This window comes from Oncorhynchus gorbuscha, linkage group LG24 (assembly GCF_021184085.1).
Source record: "Oncorhynchus gorbuscha isolate QuinsamMale2020 ecotype Even-year linkage group LG24, OgorEven_v1.0, whole genome shotgun sequence".
In the NCBI taxonomy this organism is placed as follows: Eukaryota; Metazoa; Chordata; class Actinopteri; order Salmoniformes; family Salmonidae; genus Oncorhynchus; species Oncorhynchus gorbuscha.
Genome location: NC_060196.1, coordinates 7864621 through 7885092, shown reverse-complemented (window position 1 = coordinate 7885092; position 20472 = coordinate 7864621). Strand labels below are relative to the sequence as shown.

General features: G+C 44.0%; 1 protein-coding gene across 1 annotated transcript in view; it reads right to left on the bottom strand.

Annotated features, from left to right (window-relative positions):
* Positions 1-20472, bottom strand: part of LOC124012048 (polypeptide N-acetylgalactosaminyltransferase-like 6) — a 284665-nt gene that overhangs the window by 10565 nt on the left and 253628 nt on the right. The window contains exons 8-10 of the mRNA XM_046325419.1: positions 17259-17376; positions 5256-5363; positions 4805-5026 (exon numbers count right to left, since the gene is read on the bottom strand). Coding sequence (XP_046181375.1) covers positions 4805-5026; positions 5256-5363; positions 17259-17376 — 448 coding nt within the window. The remainder of the gene's footprint in view (positions 1-4804; positions 5027-5255; positions 5364-17258; positions 17377-20472) is intronic.

The window sequence follows — 20472 nt, the reverse complement described above, 5'->3', positions numbered from 1 at the left end:
CCGCATCGGCAAAGTGCATTTAACCACAGGGTCATTAGGAGTAAACTGCTGATCGCTCTGAAAGACCAATAATGGTGTGCGAATTGTACTGCATAATGGGCCTTCACTCTCCACTTTTCCCAAGCCTCATCTGTCTGAAATGGGCCCAGGAGCAAAACACAGTGTTTATCCCTGATGCCATGCCTATCAACATGCCAGCGCTGATCTAGAGACACAGTTAGAGCCGAATCAAAAGGCCTGATGATTGCATCACTTGAAGTGATTTAGACCTATTGAAGGAGCCGTGGTGTGGAGTTGTAGGGAGGGAGGAAGATTGGATGGTGGGTAGGGGGTCAGATCGACAGCCCCCTATTTACCCAGTCTGCACAGCTCCAAGGCCGAGGTGTCGAGAAGGCTGACCCCCTGATCGCCATCTTCCAGAGATGTAGAGGAAGTTTAATCTGAGCTCTCTCTCCTCTATGTCTGTCTCACAATCTCACTCTCTCTTTGTCCCTCTGATCTTATCCCTTTCTCTCTCTCTCTGTCGGTCTACCCCCTCTCTCTTCTCTCACCCTCTCCTCCCTTGCAATCTGGGCTTGAATACCCAATGAGAGATCTTTATAGTTCCATAGATCAGGTTTGGTGACAGCGGAGGGACAGGCGGGGTGACAGACGGGGTGAGAGCCAGCGAAGAGATGGCACATGAAGCTGTCAGCCTGACGAGAAAATTACTACCATCCTCACCCAGGGGAGGGAAGAGGAGATATTTACCTACTGTACAAACATTTTCTCATCAAGAGATACACACCGCTTCACTTCTTATTTACTATCCATTTTCACCTCTGGCTAATACGGAAGGGGTGGTTAATCAGCGGAGACGGGAATAAGCTGGGACTTGTGTTATGTTGTGTGTGTTTGTACAATTTGTGCTAATGGCCTTGTAGACGTGAACAGCGGAGAGTGGGAAAGGTGGGTCACCGCGGAGACGGCCTTCCATTCTACCTATTATCATTAGTACCCTGACCCAGGGGCCAGGACGTCAGAAAAACAGAGAAAGTGAGATTTTCTAAAAGAAGGCAGAGCAAGGAATCCAATTATAGGTAATGCAAAATTAATTTCATTTTTCATATTAACGTACAACGTGTTCGCAGAGAGGTTTCTGAAATGTTTCAGTGGCTTGAGAGGAGGATTTGGTTTCCTTCCGGCATATTGGATGAATTTATTAGTGAATGATGTATCCCAGGTCCATCTAACCATCTATCAGTGATGATTAAAACTACTCCTGCACCCAACGGCCCTATGGAAAAAAAACTGGTTGGGAAACAATCTCCACGAATACCTGATTCTTAGCCTGGAATCCCCACTATTTTCAGTTGAAGTTGGAAGTTTACATACACTTAGGTTGGAGTCATTAAATCTTGTTTTTCAACCACTCCACAAATTGACAAGTCGGTTAGGACATCTACTTTGTGCATGACAAGTGATTTTTCCAACAATTGTTTACAGACAGATTATTTAACTTATAATTCACTGTATCACATTTCCAGTGGGTCAGAAGTTTACATATACTAAGTTGACTGTGCCTTTAAACAGCTTGGAAAATTCCAGAAAATGATGTCATGGCTTTAGAAGCTTCTGATAGGCTAATTGACATCATTTGAGTCAATTGGAGGTGTACCTGTGGATGTATTTCAAGGCCTTACCTTCAAACTCAGTGCCTCTTTGCTTGGCATCATACCGCTCAGGAAGGAGAAGCGTTCTGTCTCCTAGAGATGAACATACTTTGGTGCGAAAAGTGCAAATCAATCCCAGAACAACAGCAAAGGACCCTGAGAAGATGCTGGAGGGAACAGGTACAAAAGTATTTATGTCCACAATAAAATAAGTCCTATATCGATATAACCTGAAAGGCCGCTCAGAAAGGAAGAAGCCACTGATCCAAAACTGCCAAAAAAAAGCCAGACTACAGTTTGCAACTGCACATGGGGACAAATATTGTACTTTTTGGAGAAATGTACTCTGGTCTGGTCTGATGAAACAAAAATAGAACTGTTTGGCCATAATGACCATTGTTATGTTTGGAGGAAAAAGGGGGAGGCTTGCAAGCCGAAGAACATCATCCCAACCGTGAAGCACGGGGGTGGCAGCATCATGTTGTGGGGGTGCTTTGCTGCAGGATGGACTGGTGCACTTTGCAAAATAGATGGCATCATGAGGTTGGAAAATTATGTTGATATATTGAAGCAACATCTCAAGACATCAGTCAGGAAGTTAAAGCTTGGTCGCAAATGGGTCTTCCAAATGGACAATGACCCCAAGTATACTTCCAAAGTTGTGGCAAAATGGCTTGATGACAACAAAGTCAAGGTATTGGAGTGGCCATCACAAGCCCTGACCTCAATCCCAAAGAAAAATTGTGGGCAGAACTGAAAAAGCGTGTACGAGCAAGGAGGCCTACAAATCTGACTCAGTTACACCAGCTCTGTCAGGAGAAATCTGCCAAAATTCACCCAACTTATTGTGAGAAGCTTGTGGTAGGCTACCCAAAACATTTGACCCAAGTTAAACCATTTAAAGGCAATGCTACCAAATACTAAATGAGTGTATGTAAACTTCTGACCCACTGGGAATGTAATGAAAGGAATAAAAGCTGAAATAAATCGTTCTCTCTACTATAATTCTGACATTTCAAATTCTTAAAATACAGTGTGATCCTAAATGACCTAAGACAGGGAATTTTTATTGAGATTAAATGTCAGGAATTGTGAAAAAACGGGAGTTTAAATGTATTTGGCTAACGTGTATGTAAACTTCCGACTTCAACTGTAAATGGTGAACGGAGCATACGAGTGTGTATTCCAGGCGACCTGATTCCAGCTCCTGCATTTATGGGTATGATTGCCTGAGGCTAGATCCCATCCTCACAGAGCGCAGATCGAGTGAGATTGTGTGTGTGTGCCAGAGAACAGATAGAATGAGATTGTGTGTGTGTGCCAGAGAACAGATAGAATGAGATTATATGTGTGTGCCAGAGAACAGATAGAATGAGATTGTGTGTGTGTGTGCCAGAGAACAGATAGAATGAGATTGTGTGTGTGTGCCAGAGAACAGATAGAATGAGATTGTGTGTGTGTGCCAGAGAACAGATAGAATGAGATTGTGTGTGTGTGCCAGAGAACAGTTAGAATGAGATTGTGTGTGTGTGCCAGAGAACAGTTAGAATGAGATTGTGTGTGTGTGCCAGAGAACAGTTAGAATGAGATTGTGTGTGTGTGCCAGAGAACAGTTAGAATGAGATTGTGTGTGTGTGCCAGAGAACAGTTAGAATGAGATTGTGTGTGTGTGCCAGAGAACAGTTAGAATGAGATTGTGTGTGTGTGCCAGAGAACAGTTAGAATGAGATTGTGTGTGTGTGCCAGGGAACAGATAGAATGAGATTGTGTGTGTGTGCCAGGGAACAGTTAGAATGAGATTGTGTGTGTGTGCCAGAGAACAGAGTGAGATTGTGTGTGTGTGCCAGAGAACAGATAGAATGAGATTGTGTGTGTGTGCCAGAGAACAGAGAGTGAGATTGTGTGTGTGTGTGCCAGAGAACAGATAGAATGAGATTGTGTGTGTGTGTGCCAGAGAACAGAGAGTGAGATTGTGTGTGTGTGTGTGCCAGAGAACAGATAGAATGAGATTGTGTGTGTGTGCCAGAGAACAGATAGAATGAGATTGTGTGTGTGTGCCAGAGAACAGATAGAATGAGATTGTGTGTGTGTGTGCCAGAGAACAGATAGAGTGAGATTGTGTGTGTGTGTGCCAGAGAACAGATAGAGTGAGATTGTGTGTGTGTGCCAGAGAACAGATAGAATGAGATTGTGTGTGTGTGCCAGAGAACAGATAGAATGAGATTGTGTGTGTGTGCCAGAGAACAGATAGAATGAGATTGTGTGTGTGTGCCAGAGAACAGCGAGTGAGATTGTCATAAAATGCCAAGGCCACCTCCAGCCCCATCCCTTCACAGGTAACACAGAGAGGCATTATATATACCTCAGAATACGATGCAGAAAACTGCATGTCATGTTTATGGACAATGTAAAGTCTGCTACTTATGGTTTCTGGGGGTAGTGAAGCAGACAGTCCAGCTGTGTCCGTTTTGTGACACTGTCTACTCTAAAACATTTCATTAGCAGGCTGCTGGCTGCCTGTCCCATATGAGAAACGCATTACGTTTCAGCGAGCACCAGACATTCATAAATCAATGAACATGGAAAAGTCCCAAATGGCCCCCTATTCCCTAAATAGTGCACTATTTTGAGCCATGATCAAAAGCAATGCACTAGAAAGGGAATAGGGTGCCATTTGGGATCCAGCTCTGGTAGAATAATAGCCTTCCGTGACACACCTGTGGAGGCATTCAGGGACTGTCTCTTAGCTGATGTATTGGTGTCTGGAAATAGATTCATTCATTACAATACCAGCTAAAAATACGCAAGAAACCAAATCAGCCTGTGGATACTGTTCAGACTTAGCTGTTATTGGTGGCATGTAAGACAGTGGGTTTATGTGGGCCTAAGTATTGTGAGAAGTCCTATTATTTGTATCAATGCCTCAGTAAGTGACCTCAAAAACATGACCTGACGTTTCATTTAGGATTCTAAGGTAATCACATATGCTTTTATATGCTGTATGCTTTTCTGTTCGTGTGTGTGTGTGTACCGGCTCCTTCGAGTGTGTCAATTCGTTCTGTAGGTGCGTTAGCTCTGTCCGTGTGCGTACGCGCTCTTGTATGTGTGTGTGAATGTGTGTGGTGGTTCTGTGTGTATTCCTAACTTCCTACCTCTCCCCAGGCGGCAGGCAGCGGCTCCACAGCGGGGTAGTACTTGGCCAGGTCCCAGGCCACAGCGTTCATGTACCATTTGAAGTCTTTACACTTGAGGTGTCTTCTCAGCTCCTTCTGGGCCGTCAGGTCCCCGGTGGACAGGTGGCGGTACTCTGGACGACGCTGGTAGATGAACTCTGTGTACTCATCCATCCATGTCTCAGCCACCCTCTTCAGGTTCTGAGATAAGGGAGAGAGATGGGGTAAGGAGATGGACTGTCTGTGTGTTTAGCTTATCACAGCACAGGTCACAGTGCGCTGAGTTAGTCAAACCTCATCTTAAAGCAGATAGATGGCTGGACCTACATCCTCAGTTTAACTATCAGCCATGTGCAACCAGTCAAAATGGCTGCATGTTAGCCATAACCAGTTGATGGAAGCAGTGTATTGACTGGTCAGTCTAACTTACTCTGGCTAGGCTTGTTCCAGATGGCACTTTGTAGGGGACGTATTTCCTGTAGATATGTCCTACTCGGGAGCATGGTACGTCGTACATACTGCCCCCACACATCCATACCTGAATGGAGATGGAACACAAATAATGCCTCAGTACATTACTTCAAAAGCTTCCTGTCAGCCTGCTAGCTATGTGTTCTAAGCAAGGCCGCAAAACCTTTGTAAATTAACCAACCGTGTGTTATAAGTAGGGTTGAAACATTTCAGGAACACTTAATACATTTTCTGGTTTTCCAGAATACCTGGTTGGATGATTCTGGATTTCCGGTTTATTCCCTCCTGATTCTGGGATTTCGGGAGAAATCAGAACATTTATTGAATGTTCCCGGAATTTTTCAACCCTAGTTGTAAGCACCGAAGTAAAGAAAGAAAAGAAAAAAGCACATTTTGTTTTTCCTGTTGTTCCAGAAAGGAATCTTTCAATTTCAAAGCCCTGAGTTATTGTGGACTGAGTTCAGAGTGTGGATATTGTTGTTGAAATGGTTGTGTCGATGGGTTTGTGTTGTGTTTGTTGCAAGACCCTAACAGACAACCTATTGTCCTGTCCCTCTGTCCACACTTGAAGTGGATTCCCACTTTGTCTGCTTGGCAGGGCCACATTATAAGCCTCTTTGAGCGGAGGGACTGAAAGGAATCCTATTTCCAGAGCACTTCGCTCGATACCCCTCTTTTCCTGCATCAAAGGAAGAGCTAGAAAGAAGAGGAAGGAAGAGGTCAGGTAGCGCTACTCTGAACCCCTTCAGTCTGCTATCCTCTCCCTTGCTCTCTCTTCCTCCCTATGCCTCTCTTTATCTCTTCATGTCCTGCCATTCTTTCTCATTCCTCTCCCCTCTTTCCCTCCCTCTCTCGCCCCTCCTTCTTTCAAACTTGGCAGCTTGATTAGAATTAAAGTGGTCATGCTGACTGTTTGGAAAGGATGGTGGGACATTTCACCTCTCCTCCGCTTCTCCTCCTTTCTCCCGCGGTGTGTGTGAGCGCTCCACCTCTCTCCCGCGGTGTGTGTGAGTGCTCCACCTCTCTCCCTGCTCTGCCATATCAAAACGAGGCAGGGTGCTTTCCTGTGGAGCCTCAGGTTAATGGTCAAGCTGGCTTTACAGGCTCCATTGACATGTGGAGAGATTCCTCCAGTCTTCAGAAAATGGCCTCCTCAGAGGACCAGTGTAGATGTTCATTGACCTCTCATATCAGCAGAAATACGAGGGGTTTATGAATGACTCCCGAGCGTTCATGAGTAACAATTTGTTTTAGCGAGGTAAAATTTGAGGTAAAATTCCTTGAGATGCTTTGATGATATCTGTTCAATGTGAGAAACAACCAGTGTCAATAGATTGTCAGTCTAACAGCTATCATATGTAGGCTAACTGTCAGACATCCATACTCCGTGACAGTAGAGGAGAGTGGGGTCAGTTGAGCCACGCTTGTTTCTAGGAAACCATACACATAATGTATAATTTGACCAAATATTTAGGAAGAGGTCATCATGTCATGGAGTCTATGAAAGAAGAAACCACATGGAAAAAGTGGTAAGCAAGTTAGGCCTAAAAAGTCAAAATCATTTATTGTGTTAGAGGTTTCATGATGCTTCTAAACCAAAGTAGATCATTCTAAGATTGTTCTATACATCAGTTGGGGTCTCTATAAGCTTCAATATGAGGTCCTAAAACTAGCATGAAAGTGCATCCTTGTAGCTGTGTGGGGTAATAAAGTCAAAATGTTTTGTCTTGGATTAAGTTGAGCCAATGGCAAGTTGAGCAAATTGAAGTGTTTTCTTCCCAAGTGTAATGCAAGGCATTATTGGTGGGATATGAGGTTACAACAGGGCCTGGCCTATGTTCATTTTAAAAAGTACAAAGTGTTTTTTTGGTGTTAAGCCTGTGTTTAAAGATGCTTCAAAATATTAAAAGACAAAAAAGCGATTGTGATTATGATAAATTGTGTTCGGGAAATGAAGATGGTTTCAAAAATGCAGTGCTAATATTTCAATCAATACATACATTTCTAGACGGCATAGCTATGTTTTCCAAACTGTCATGTTTACATGAATTCTGATTGTTTTCAGAGATACACAACATCCTGAAATATATGTAGATATCTTTGATAGAAATAATACTATATGTCTTTAACAGAGTGATGCTGAATGTAAAAAATCCTAATCTCCTAATACCCTGACTATACCGTTCACGTCGCGTGCCCTCTAGTTGCAAAATACATGTAGGAATCTATGTTATTCAATTATTGCACCCACACTGCCCGCGCGTGTCAACAAGCATCTGCGTTGCTTAGGGCTAAAATAGAAGTCATTCCTATTTCTGACGCAGATGACGGTGCAAGTCCTGCCTCTCCCATCTCCTCATTGGTTTATAGAAGCAGGTACCCACATGCCATCTCCTTAGTGGTTATACCCACGTGGGTGATTGAAAGACAAACTGTTGCCGCTTGTCGTGGTAATACTATGAAAGTTTAGATGCCAATCACCATATACGTTCAACGATGAAAAAGCCTGGAAGGAGGAGAGATGACTAGAAACGATTCGGTTGACTGTGTTTATGTGTGGATTAATTGTCGGAGTAGACCTTGTGCATTTCAGGTAAAATAACAACATAATGTTTATATCCCAGGACAAATTAGCTAGCAGCAGCAAGCTAGCTAAATAGGACAAATTAGCTAGCAAATGCAAGCTAACTAGCTAAATTGCCATAAATGTTTAATGCTTTTCAACCTGTCCGAAATTAATGTCATTGGTTAACCTGCGTGTCGTGATCGCGTTTGTTGTGGGGGGACAAAATAAATGTATGCACGATGTCGCACACTTGCAGCCGGTTTGGGTTCCGTGTTCCGTGTTACCCCACTCTCCCATAAGTAACTGGACCAGACAACTCTGAATCAGATCTTTTAACATTGAGACAGATGGGGGCGCCACTGTGTAATATTTACACGTTTGCTTCATTTGTGTGCTTATTGTACACTTGTGAATTCTCAATACAAAATAACACCAACGACTCAAAAAACACACAGATTAACACAAAATGTCTGAATCCTCCCACCTCTGTAAGAAGAGTTATTGCAAATTTGCTTGGGAACTATTTTTATCGTTGCCATGGTTTCCAGTCAAGGAAGAAAGGGCTGCATTCCAATTACAAAGTGCACTCACTGACAGAAGGAGAGCGAGAGAGAGAGAGAAAGCGAGAGAGAGAGTATACTGAGACCCGGTTGGATGGCAGGTATGTCAGGCACGATAACCACAATATTCCCTCACATCCATATACCGTGTTCTCCTCCGGAAATCAAAATGGAATAACCTCTGACCCGCAAACAAGCCAAACATCACTGGCTGTAATTAGTTTGGGAAGGAGGCTAAAGCCTGAACTACTCCTTGTAACCCAGTAACACACACGGTTGCAGACACAAGGGTACACACACACACGCAAACATTATTTTGGAATGCTGGGTTCTGAGGAGTGCATTGTACTGGAGAAAGTATGGGAAATAAAACACTGGAGAACAGAGCGAGAGCAATTCTTCTGAGTCAAAGTCGTTCCAGTTTAATAAAGTTGTCTGGGAGCAGATTGGCCTGTCTGGAGACTGAGGCAGGGGTATGGTGGGACAGGATGGAAAATAATTGACCAAAGAAACACATTGTTATGGGTCCATGTTTGTCTGGACTCTAATATAATTGCAAGGTTGGTAGACTTTAGTGTGTTTTAAAGCATCTGTAATTTTTAAGGGATGTATTGTTGTGCTCAGATGAACGACGAAACTTTATATGTATTTTAAATATGTCCAATAAAATTAATTCAAGGTAAGGTTAATTAATTCAAGGTAAGGTTAATTAATTCATTGTAAGGTGGGACACAATCAAATCAAATCCAATTTTATTTGTCACATACACATGGTTAGCAGATGTTAATGCGAGTGTAGCGAAATGCTTGTGCTTCTAGTTCCGACAATGCAGTGATAACCAACAAGTAATCTAACTAACAATTCCAAAACTACTGTCTTATACACAGTGTAAGGGGATAAGGAATATGTACATAAGGATATATGAATGAGTGATGGTACAGAGCAGCATACAGTAGATGGTATCGTGTACAGTATATACATATGAGATGAGTGTGTAGACAAAGTAAACAAAGTGGCATAGTTAAAGTGGCTAGTGATACATGTATTACATAAGGATGCAGTCGATGATGTAGAGTACAGTATATACATATGCATATGAGATGAATAATGTAGGGTAAGTAACATTATATAAGGTAGCATTGTTTAAAGTGGCTAGTGATATATTTTCACTGGATGAAAAGGGTGGAAGAGCCACATTGCTATGTGACCATGATTGTATAATATGAACTATTAGTAAATATTATTTATATTTATCATATCCTATTGAAGAAAAGATGAGTGGAATTTATATGTCGTGTTACACACACAGTGCAGATAAGGACTAAATAGAAGCACCTCAGCATAGATAGAAGTGGATAGTATTGACCAGGGGTTGGCAACAGGCAACAGGTGGCAGTGGGCCTAAACAAGCCCGCAAGTGATTTTTTTTGTACCCCCCAAAGTTTTTAGCAAAAAAACTAAACTAATATATATATATATATATTATATATTTTTTGGGGGGGGATTTTAGTTTTTGGAGAAAAAAATACTAGCTAGAAATGACTTTCATTTAGGAAATCTGTTCACTAAGTATTCCCATGAATAAAAAAAAGAGGTACAGTGTATTTGGAAAAGTATTCAGACCCCTTGACTTTATCCAGATTTTGTTACATTACAGCCTTATTTTAACATTTATTAAATTGTTGTTTTCCCTCATCAATCTACACACAATACCACATAATGACAAAGGAAAAACTGTTTATAGATTTTTTAAATGTATTAAAAATAAAAAACGGAAATATCACATTTACATAAGTATTCAGACCCTTTACTCAGTACTTTGTTGAAGAACCTTTGGCAGTGATTACAGCCTTGAGTCTTCTTGGGTTTGAAGCTACATGTTTGGCACACTGTATTTGGGGAGTTTCTTCCATTCTTCTCTGCAGTTCCTCTCAAGCTCTGTCAGGTTGGATGGGAGCGTCGCTGAACAGCTATTTTCAGGTCTCTCTAGAGATGTTTCACCTCGCTCATCAACTTATCCCTGACTGCTGGCTACGTCCCTTCCGTCTTCAAGAGAGCGAGAGTTGCACCCCTTCTGAAAAAACCTACACTCGATCCCTCCGATGTTAACAACTACAGACCAGTATCCCTTCTTTCTTTTCTCTCCAAAACTCTTGAACGTGCCGTCCTTGGTCAGCTCTCCCGCTATCTCTCTCAGAATGACCTTCTTGATCCAAATCAGTCAGGTTTCAAGACTAGTCATTCAACTGAGACTGCTCTTCTCTGTATCACGGAGGCGCTCCGCACCGCTAAAGCTAACTCTCTCTCCTCTGCTCTCATCCTTCTCGATACTGTGAACCATCAGATCCTCCTCTCCACCCTCTCCGAGTTGGGCATCTCTGGCGCGGCCCACGCTTGGATTGCGTCCTACCTGACAGGTCGCTCCTACCAGGTGGCGTGGCGAGAATCTGTCTCCTCACCACGCGCTCTCACCACTGGTGTCCCCCAGGGCTCTGTTCTAGGCCCTCTCCTATTCTCGCTATACACCAAGTCACTTGGCTCTGTCATAACCTCACATGGTCTCTCCTATCATTGCTATGCAGACGACACACAATTAATCTTCTCCTTTCCCCTTCTGATGACCAGGTGGCGAATCGCATCTCTGCATGTCTGGCAGACATATCAGTGTGGATGACGGATCACCACCTCAAGCTTCGGCAAGACGGAGCTGCTCTTCCTCCCGGGAAGGACTGCCCGTTCCATGATCTCGCCATCACGGTTGACAACTCCATTGTGTCCTCCTCCCAGAGCGCTAAGAACCTTGGTGTGATCTGGACAACACCCTGTCGTTCTCAACTAACATCAAGGCGGTGGCCCGTTCCTGTAGGTTCATGCTCTACAACATCCGCAGAGTACGACCCTGCCTCACACAGGAAGCGGCGCAGGTCCTAATCCAGGCACTTGTCATCTCCCGTCTGGATTACTGCAACTCGCTGTTGGCTGGGCTCCCTGCCTGTGCCATTAAACCCCTACAACTCATCCAGAACGCCGCAGCCCGTCTAGTGTTCAACCTTCCCAAGTTCTCTCACGTCACCCCGCTCCTCCGCTCTCTCCACTGGCTTCCAGTTGAAGCTCGCATACGCTACAAGACCATGGTGCTTGCCTACGGAGCTGTGAGGGAACGGCACCTCAGTACCTCCAGGCTCTGATCAGGCCCTACACCCAAATAAGGGCACTGCGTTCATCCACCTCTGGCCTGCTCGTCTCCCTACCACTGAGGAAGTACAGTTCCCGCTCAGCCCAGTCAAAACTGTTCGCTGCTCTGGCTCCCCAATGGTGGAACAAACTCCCTCACGACGCCAGGACAGCGGAGTCAATCACCACCTTCCGGAGACACCTGAAACCCCACCTCTTTAAGGAATACTTAGGATAGGATAAAGTAATCCTTCTCACCCCCCTTAAAATATTTAGATGCACTATTGTAAAGTGGCTGTTCCACTGGATGTCATAAGGTGAATGCACCAATTTGTAAGTCGCTCTGGATAAGAGCGTCTGCTAAATGACTTAAATGTAAATGTAAATGTTTGATTGGGTTTAAGGATCTCTCTGTACTTTGCTCCGTTCATCTTTCCCTCGATCCTGACTGGTCTCCCAGTCCCTGTCACTGAAAAAGATCCCCACAGCACGATGCTGCCACCACCATGCTTCACCGTAGAGATGGTGCCAGGTTTCTTACATACGTTACTCTTGACATTCAGGCCAAAGTGTTCAATCTTGGTTTCATCAGACCAGAGAATCTTGTTTCTCATGGTCTGAGTCCTTTGGGTGCCTTTTGGCAAACTCCAAGCGGGCTGTCATGTGCCTTTTACTGAGGAGTGGCTTCCGGGTGGCCACTACCATAAAGGCCTGATTGGTGGAGTGTTGCCAAGATGGTTATCCTTCTGGAAGGTTCTCTCATCTCCACAGAGGAACTCCCAGAGCTCATTCAGAGTGTCCATCAGGTTCTTGGTCACCTCCCTGACCAAGGCCCTTCTCCCACGATTGCTCAGTTTGGCCGGGCGGCCAGCTCGGAAAAGAGTCTTGGTGAGTCTAAACTTCTCCCATTAAGAATGATGGAGACCACTTGTTCTTGGGGACCTTCAATGCTGCAGACATGTTTTGGTACCATTCCCCAGACCTGTGACACAATCCTGTCTCGGAGCTCTACGGACAATTCCTTCGACCTCATGGCTTGTTTCTGCTCTGACATGCACTGCCAACTATGGGACCTTATATAGACAGTGGTGGGCCTTTCCAAATCATGTCCAATCAATTGAATTTTATCACAGGTAATCCAGCGTTAGAAACATCTCAAGGATGATCAATGGAAACAGGATGCACCTGAGCTCAATTTCAAGTCCCATAGCAAATGGTCTGAGTACTTATGTAAATAAGGTTTCTCTGTTTAACATTTTTAATACACTTGAAAGAATTTCTAAAAACCTGTTTTCACTTTGTCATCATAAGATATTGTGTGTAGATTGATGAGATGTGTGTTTATTTAATCCATTTTAGAATAAGGCTGTAAAGTAACAAAATGTGGAAAAAGTCAAGGGGTCTGAATGCACTGCATGTGATTGTGTCTACATGTAATCAAGTTATGAAATGATAGCTATTTTCAAATAAATCTATGTTGGGGCTGAGTTGTAGTCAAATGATTATAATTATGTTAGGAGAGCCCCTCGGAGAGCCCCTTGGATGAGTGAAGAAACAAGTAAATTAAAGAGAAATTGCAGAAAGGCAGAGTGGAAGTGGAGAAAGTCAAAGCTGCAGGTCCATTATGATATTCTGAGAGAGCAACTTGGCATATACTGTATAGTAACAGTCAAAAGTTTGGACACACTCATTCAAGGGTTTTTCTTTATTTTTCCTATTTTCTACATTGTAGAATAACAGTGAAGACATCAAAACGATGAAATAACACATATGGAATCATGTAGTAACCAAAAAAGTGTTAAACAAATCAAAATACATGTTATATTTGAGATTCTTCAAAGTAGCCACCCCTTCGCAGTGGTCTAGGGCACTGCATCGCAGCGCTAGCTGTGCCACCAGAGACTGGGTTCGCGCCCAGGCTCTGTCGCAGCCGGCCGCGACCGAGAGGTCTGTGGGGCAACGCACAATTGGCCTAGCGTCGTCCGGGTTAGGGAGGGTTTGGCGGGTAGGGATATCCTTGTCTCATCGTGTATCAGCGACTCCTGTGGTGGGCCGGGCGCAATCCAAGGTTGCCAGGTGCAAAGTGTTTCCTCCGACACGTTGGTGCAGCTGGCTTCCAGGTTGGAGGCGCGCTGTGTTAAGAAGCAGTGCGGCTTGGTTGGGTTATGTTTCGGAGGACGCATGGCTTTCGACCTTCATCTCTCCTGAGCCCGTACGGGAGTTGTAGCGATGAGACAAGATAGTAATTACTAACAATTGGATACCACGAAACAATTGGATATGACGAAACTGGCTCTCATGAGGACCGCCACAGGAAAGGAAGACCCAGAGTTACCTCTGCTGCAGAGGATAAGTTCATTAGCGTTACCAGCCTCAGAAATTGCAGCCCAAATAAATGATTCACAGAGTTCAAGTAACAGACATATCTCAACATCAATTAGTCAGAGGAGACCGCGTCAATCAGGCCTTCATGGTCAAATTGCTGCAAAGAAATCACTACTAAAGGTACAACCTTAAGAAGATGAGACTTTCTTGGGCCAAGAAACACGAGCAATGGACATTAGACCGGTGGAAATATGTCCTTTGGTCTGATGAGTCCAAATTTGAGATTTTTGGTTCCAACCGCTGTGTCTTTGTGAGATGCAGAGTAGGTGAATCTGAAAAAAAGTAATCTAGATTCTTCAGCTCTTAGCCATTTTCGGGCAATCTCCAACCTTTCCCTCTTAAGCAAAATTCTGGAGAAATTGGTTTTCAAACAAATATATAATATCTTTAAGTGCCAACTGTATTTTTGAAAAATTCCAATCTGTTTTTCGTGCCCACCACAGCACAGAGACAACCTTTTGTTAAAGTGGTAAATGATCTTAAGAACCAACACAGATGCCAAACAGCTCTCTGTCCTTGTACTCTTGGATTTAAGTGTTGCACTCGACACGGTTGACCATGATGTCCTTCTGAAAAGACTGGAAAGGTGGGTTGGCCTCTCCGCTCCAGTTCTAAATTGGTTTGGGACCTATTTAACTGGTCGAGAGTCAAAATAGGCGCTGTGGCGTCCACGAGGTTTGATTTTGTAACCTTGTGCTGGACAAAGATTTTTTCTTTAAACGAATTGGACGCAAAGGATTTACTTCAGACACCGGACAAGGCCCAAATCCCTGTCATTCTCATGAAGAAGAGACAGAGATATCGGGGACGTAGGTTGGGGTGCCTTGTAAGGATTCGACGGCGAGTGGGTAATCCGCCTCTACCATCAGTCCTATTAGCCAACGTGCAATCATTGGATAATAAACTGGATGAGCTCTGACCAAGTCTATACTACCAACGGAACATTAAAAACTGTAATATCTTATGTTTCATCGAGTAGTGGCTGAACAATGATATGGGTAGAATACAGCTGGCTGAGTTTTTCATGCATTGGCTAGATAGAACAGCTGACTTTAGTAAGACAAGGGGTGGCGGTCTGTGTCTATTTGTCAGTAACAGCTGGTGTACGAAATGTAATATTAAGGAAGTCTCAAGGTTTTGCTCGCCTTAGGTAGAGTATCTCATGATAAGCTGTAGACCACAATATTTACAGAGAGAGTTGATCTATATTTTTGGTAGCTGTCTATTTACCATGACAAACCCGACGTTGGCACTAAGACCACACTCAATGAGCTGTATAAGGCCCTAAGCAGACAAGAAAATGCTCATCCAGTGGCGGTGCTCCTAGTGGCCGTGGACTATATTGCAGGGAAACTTAAATCCATTTGATCTAATTTCTACCAGCATGTTACATGTGCAACCAGATTAAATAAAACTCTAGATCACCTTTACTCCACACACGGAGATGCGTACAAAGCTCTCCCTCAGCCTCCATTTGGCAAATCTGAAGGTAACTCTATCCTTCTGAGTCCTGCTTACAAGCAAAAACTAAAGCAGGACCTACCAGTGACTCGCTCAATACGGAAGTGGTCAGATGACGCAGATGCTAAGCTACAGGACTGTTTTGCTAGAACAGACTGGAATATGTTATGGGATTCTTACGATGGCATTGAGGAGTACACCACATCAGTCACTGGCTTCATCAATAAGTGCATTGATGACGTATTTCCCACAGTGACCGTACGTACATATCCCAACCAGAAGTCATGGATTACAGGCAACATCCGCACAGAGCTAAAGGGTAGAGCTGCCGCTTTCAAGGAGCGGGACACTAACCCGGACGCTTACAAGAAAACTCGCTATGCCCTTCTACGAACCATCAAACTGGGAACAGGGAAAGATTATGTCACGCCCTGATCTGTTTCACCTGTCTTTGTGATTGTCTCCACCCACCTCCAAGTGTCACCTGTTTTCTCTATTAGTCCGCAGTGTATTTATGCATGTGTTTCCTGTCTCCTAGTGCCAGTTTGTCTTGTATTTCCAAGCCAACAAGCATTTTTCCTAGCCCTCCTCGTTTTTGACCCTTGCGTGTCCTGATGCCGAATCCGCCTGCCTGACCACTCTGGCTGTTCTGATCTCTAGCCTGCCAATCCCCTTGCACTGTTTGGACTCAGACCTGAACATTGAACCCCTGCCTGTCCTGACCTCGAGCCTGCCTATCGCCTGGTACTGTTTGGACTCTAACCTGGTTAATGAACTCTAGCCTGTCCCTGACCTGCCTTTTGCCTACCCCTTTTTTATAATAAATATCAGAGCTCACCCATCTGCCTCCTGTGTCTGCATTTGGGTCTCATCTTGTTCCATTATAGATTGAATTGTACTACACCGGCTCCGACGCTCGTCAGATGTGGCAGGGCTTGCAAACTATTACGGACTACAAAGGGAAGCACAGCAGCGAGCTGCCCAGTGACACGAGCCTACTAGATGAACTAAATGACGTCTATTCTCACTTCGAGGCAAGCAACACTGAAGCATGTATGAGAGCAGCAGCTGTTCTGGACGACTGTGTGATCACGCTCTCCGTAGCCGATGTGAGTAAGACCTTTAAACAGGTCAAAAATCACAAGGCCGCAGGGCCAGACGGATTACCAGGATGTGTAGTCCGAGCATGCGCTGAACAACTGGAATGTGTATTCACTGACATTTTCAATCTATTCTTGACCGAGTCTGTAATACCAACATGTTTCAAGCAGACCACCATAGTCCCTGTGGTCAAGACCACCAGGTCCACCTGTGGTCAAGGCTCACATCAACACCATCATTCCAGAAACACTAGACCCATCCAATTTGCATACCGCCCCAACCGATCCACAGATGACGCAATCTCTATTGCACTCCACACTAACGGTTCCCACTTTTCCTCTTCTGTTTTTTTTGTGTAGTAAATATTTCAGTTATTTTAATTGTTTTTATTTTGTTTTTTTTCCTGTGACGAACATTGTGTTGCATTTCATGTCTGAAATGTGCTGCATAAATAAAGCTTGGTTTGATTCGATTAAGCCACCCGGCCATTCGCGCCGACAAAAAATGGCCTGTGGCTCAATCTAGTTGCCTAACCCTGGTGTATACTGAAAGATGAACTTAGCCCTCACGAGTATGACTAGCAACCTTAAGACTTCCAGTTTCTCCACAGTGCTGTATTGAGATGCTTGAATGATAAGACTTGTTCCAGTCTTGAGAACATTGGTAAGAGAAATGTATGATTGGGAAACGCTATCTTCTATACATGTTTGCTCACCTTGAACGATATCTCGTACTGCTCTCCGCCCCATATTTCCAAGCCAGTGTCGTAGCCACCCAGCTCCCAGAACCACCGACGGTTGACGGCAAAGAGACCTCCAGCCATCACTGGAGACCTGTAGGAGAGACAGAGAGAGAATCCATGTCTTTAGCTTGTCGGTAAAGTTATTTTCTAAATCTTCTGATCAGCACAAAACAATGTGGCGGTGTCCAGTTCATTTTGTGTCATAATGTGAGCATCTACTGCTACAGCTGTAGCTCTTAAGAGAGATAGACAGATAGAGAAACATCTACTGCTACAGCTGTAGCTCTTAAGAGAGATAGACAGATAGAGAAACATCTACTGCTACAGCTGTAGCTCTTAAGACAGATAGACAGATAGAGAAACATCTACTGCTACAGCTGTAGCTCTTAAGAGAGATAGACAGATAGAGAAACATCTACTGCTACAGCTGTAGCTCTTAAGAGAGATATACAGATAGAGAAACATCTACTGCTACAGCTGTAGCTCTTAAGAGAGATAGACAGATAGAGAAACATCTACTGCTACAGCTGTAGCTCTTAAGAGAGATAGACAGATAGAGAAACATCTACTGCTACAGCTGTAGCTCTTAAGAGCGATAGACAGATAGAGAAACATCTACTGCTACAGCTGTAGCTCTTAAGAGAGATAGACAGATAGAGAAACATCTACTGCTACAGCTGTAGCTCTTAAGAGAGATAGACAGATAGAGAAACAATGAGAGACAAAGAAATAATACAAGTGTTAGTTACTATGTTCAGATTTACTAAGTTAAAATAGTGCATAACATCCATATATTATAAGGTGACATTTGGTGTAATTCCAAGAAGTCATCTACACTTGCAGTCTTTGTGGTATCAGACAGATAAACGGGAGTTATTCTTTAACAAAAATATATTATGTAACATACCTAATCCCTTGAGCTGAGAAAAGTATGACATATGTAAAGTACATATATTGAAAGGTGGCATTTGAGCATCATAATTCAGAGACAATCATATTGCGGTCTTAGTGGAAGCATACGGAGAGAAATGACGTGGCCCTCACATGACCCGCATCTCTCTGTTGCCCCTGGATACGTAAATACACACCTTCTGAAACACCATCATACATATACTAAAAACATGCACGCAGACAGTCTCAAAGACTGCCATAAATCCCCTGGCTTGCAATAATAAAGGATGTTCCATTCAGGCTTATCTCAGTCAAAGCTTTCGTCCAATCACGGCAAAGAAATACCGACCCTCGCGCAATCGATAAACTTCACAAAGAGCTCAAGCAGTCAAAAATCCCCATGATTGACACTTGACATGGCTATTTGCCTGACATTTCACATTTCCCACTGCAGAATCTACAGAAAGATCAAAGCAGATGAGGGATTGGTGCACAGTAAGCAGTATCTACTCCAAGTAGAAGCAACTTCCTTCCTATCAACAACAAACTGCTTCTACTAAAAGTATTCTAATCCTTTCTCCCTGCCTATTCCTATTCTCCCTCCTTGCTTATTGTACTGCCCCAAACATGTGCTCATTGTACTGCCTCAAACCTGTGCTCATTGTACTGCCCCAAACCTGTGCTCATTGTACTGCCCCAAACCTGTGCTCATTGTACTGCCTCAAACATGTGCTCATTGTACTGCCTCAAACCTGTGCTCATTGTACTGCCTCAAACATGTGCTCATTGTACTGCCTCAAACCTGTGCTCATTGTACTGCCCCAAACCTGTGCTCATTGTACTGCCCCAAACCTGTGCTCATTGTACTGCCAAAAAACCTGTGCTCATTGTACTGCCTCAAACCTGTGTTCATTGTACTGCCTCAAACATGTGCTCATTGTACTGCCCCAAACCTGTGCTCATTGTACTGCCCCAAACCTGTGCTCATTGTACTGCCCCAAACCTGTGCTCATTGTACTGCCCCAAACCTGTGCTCATTGTACTGCCCCAAACCTGTGCTCATTGTACTGCCCCAAACCTGTGCTCATTGTACTGCCCCAAACCTGTGCTCATTGTACTGCCCCAAACCTGTGCTCATTGTACTGCCCCAAACCTGTGCTCATTGTACTGCCCCAAACCTGTGCTCATTGTTATTTCACACTCCCTTTCAGCAGGGCTTAAGCTCGGGGAGTGGATTTTGTTGGACCCTGACTTTGGCATGTTTGAATGTTTTTCCTTGTAGTTCTTCTTCGACGATGGTGGAGAATCAGAGTAATCCTCCGGGTAATGGGAAGAGCTCTTTTCCTGCGTTTGAGTCATTCCTCGGTAGCGACGAGGACGAGGCGCCAATCCTCTATGAAAGCGTGGGGGGGGGGGGTGAAAGTAGAGGAGGCCAAAAAAGGAAAACACCACAGCCCTTTGAATTACTGGGAGGGCGAAACGAGCGGCGGTGTCTTGATGCGAGGCTTGGATGGATGCGGCACGGCAGTGTGGAGGATAGGTCTAGCGTTTGCGCTGGGGAGCCGTTGAACTTGGGGTGTTTTGTGAACAAAAAATGCTCCGAATAAACAGCACCATGGCGCAAAGCCACAGCACAACAGCAAGCTTGACTCATTAAATCTCTTCACACCTCCTGATTCACAGAGAAAGCATCGCATTATTTGGGCATCTTAGTCAACAAAAAAAAGAGCTTAAAGCCAAGAAAGTTTTAAGCAGTCAAATCCAGAATAGCAAATGAGTTGTGGGAAGGATTGGATTTGGTGCTTAAGGTTAGGCCTCCACAGATGGACAGTCTTTCCTATCCGAAAAAACTGTTTGGTCTGACCCAATGATGAGTCAAAGGAACCAAATGCGCCTTGTTCCAATTTGTTTGTGTGTCTATGTATCTATGACAACCATGATCTGCCCGTGCAAAAAAACAAGACAAGAATACAAGTGAGGAATGAGCTTGTGTGTGGTGGTGAAGACAGAGCCAGACGGAGGGAGCTCAGTGCAGAAATCTATTTACTCAGCGGGTAATACCCTCCGGCCTGCTTCCCTCCAATTTAATAAAGCACTGAAATATACCAGTCCACTCAATTAAAGGAGCTAATGGAGGAGCAAGATGAAATCATTATATATTTGATCTTCTTAGCAGCCTTGCCAACAAAGCTGAAAAACACGAGATAACATAGTTTATTTGTCGTTGACACTACAACTTCCGGTGAAGGTGGTTGGAAAGAGGGATTAGACAAAATGCAGAGCTAACTCACGTAAT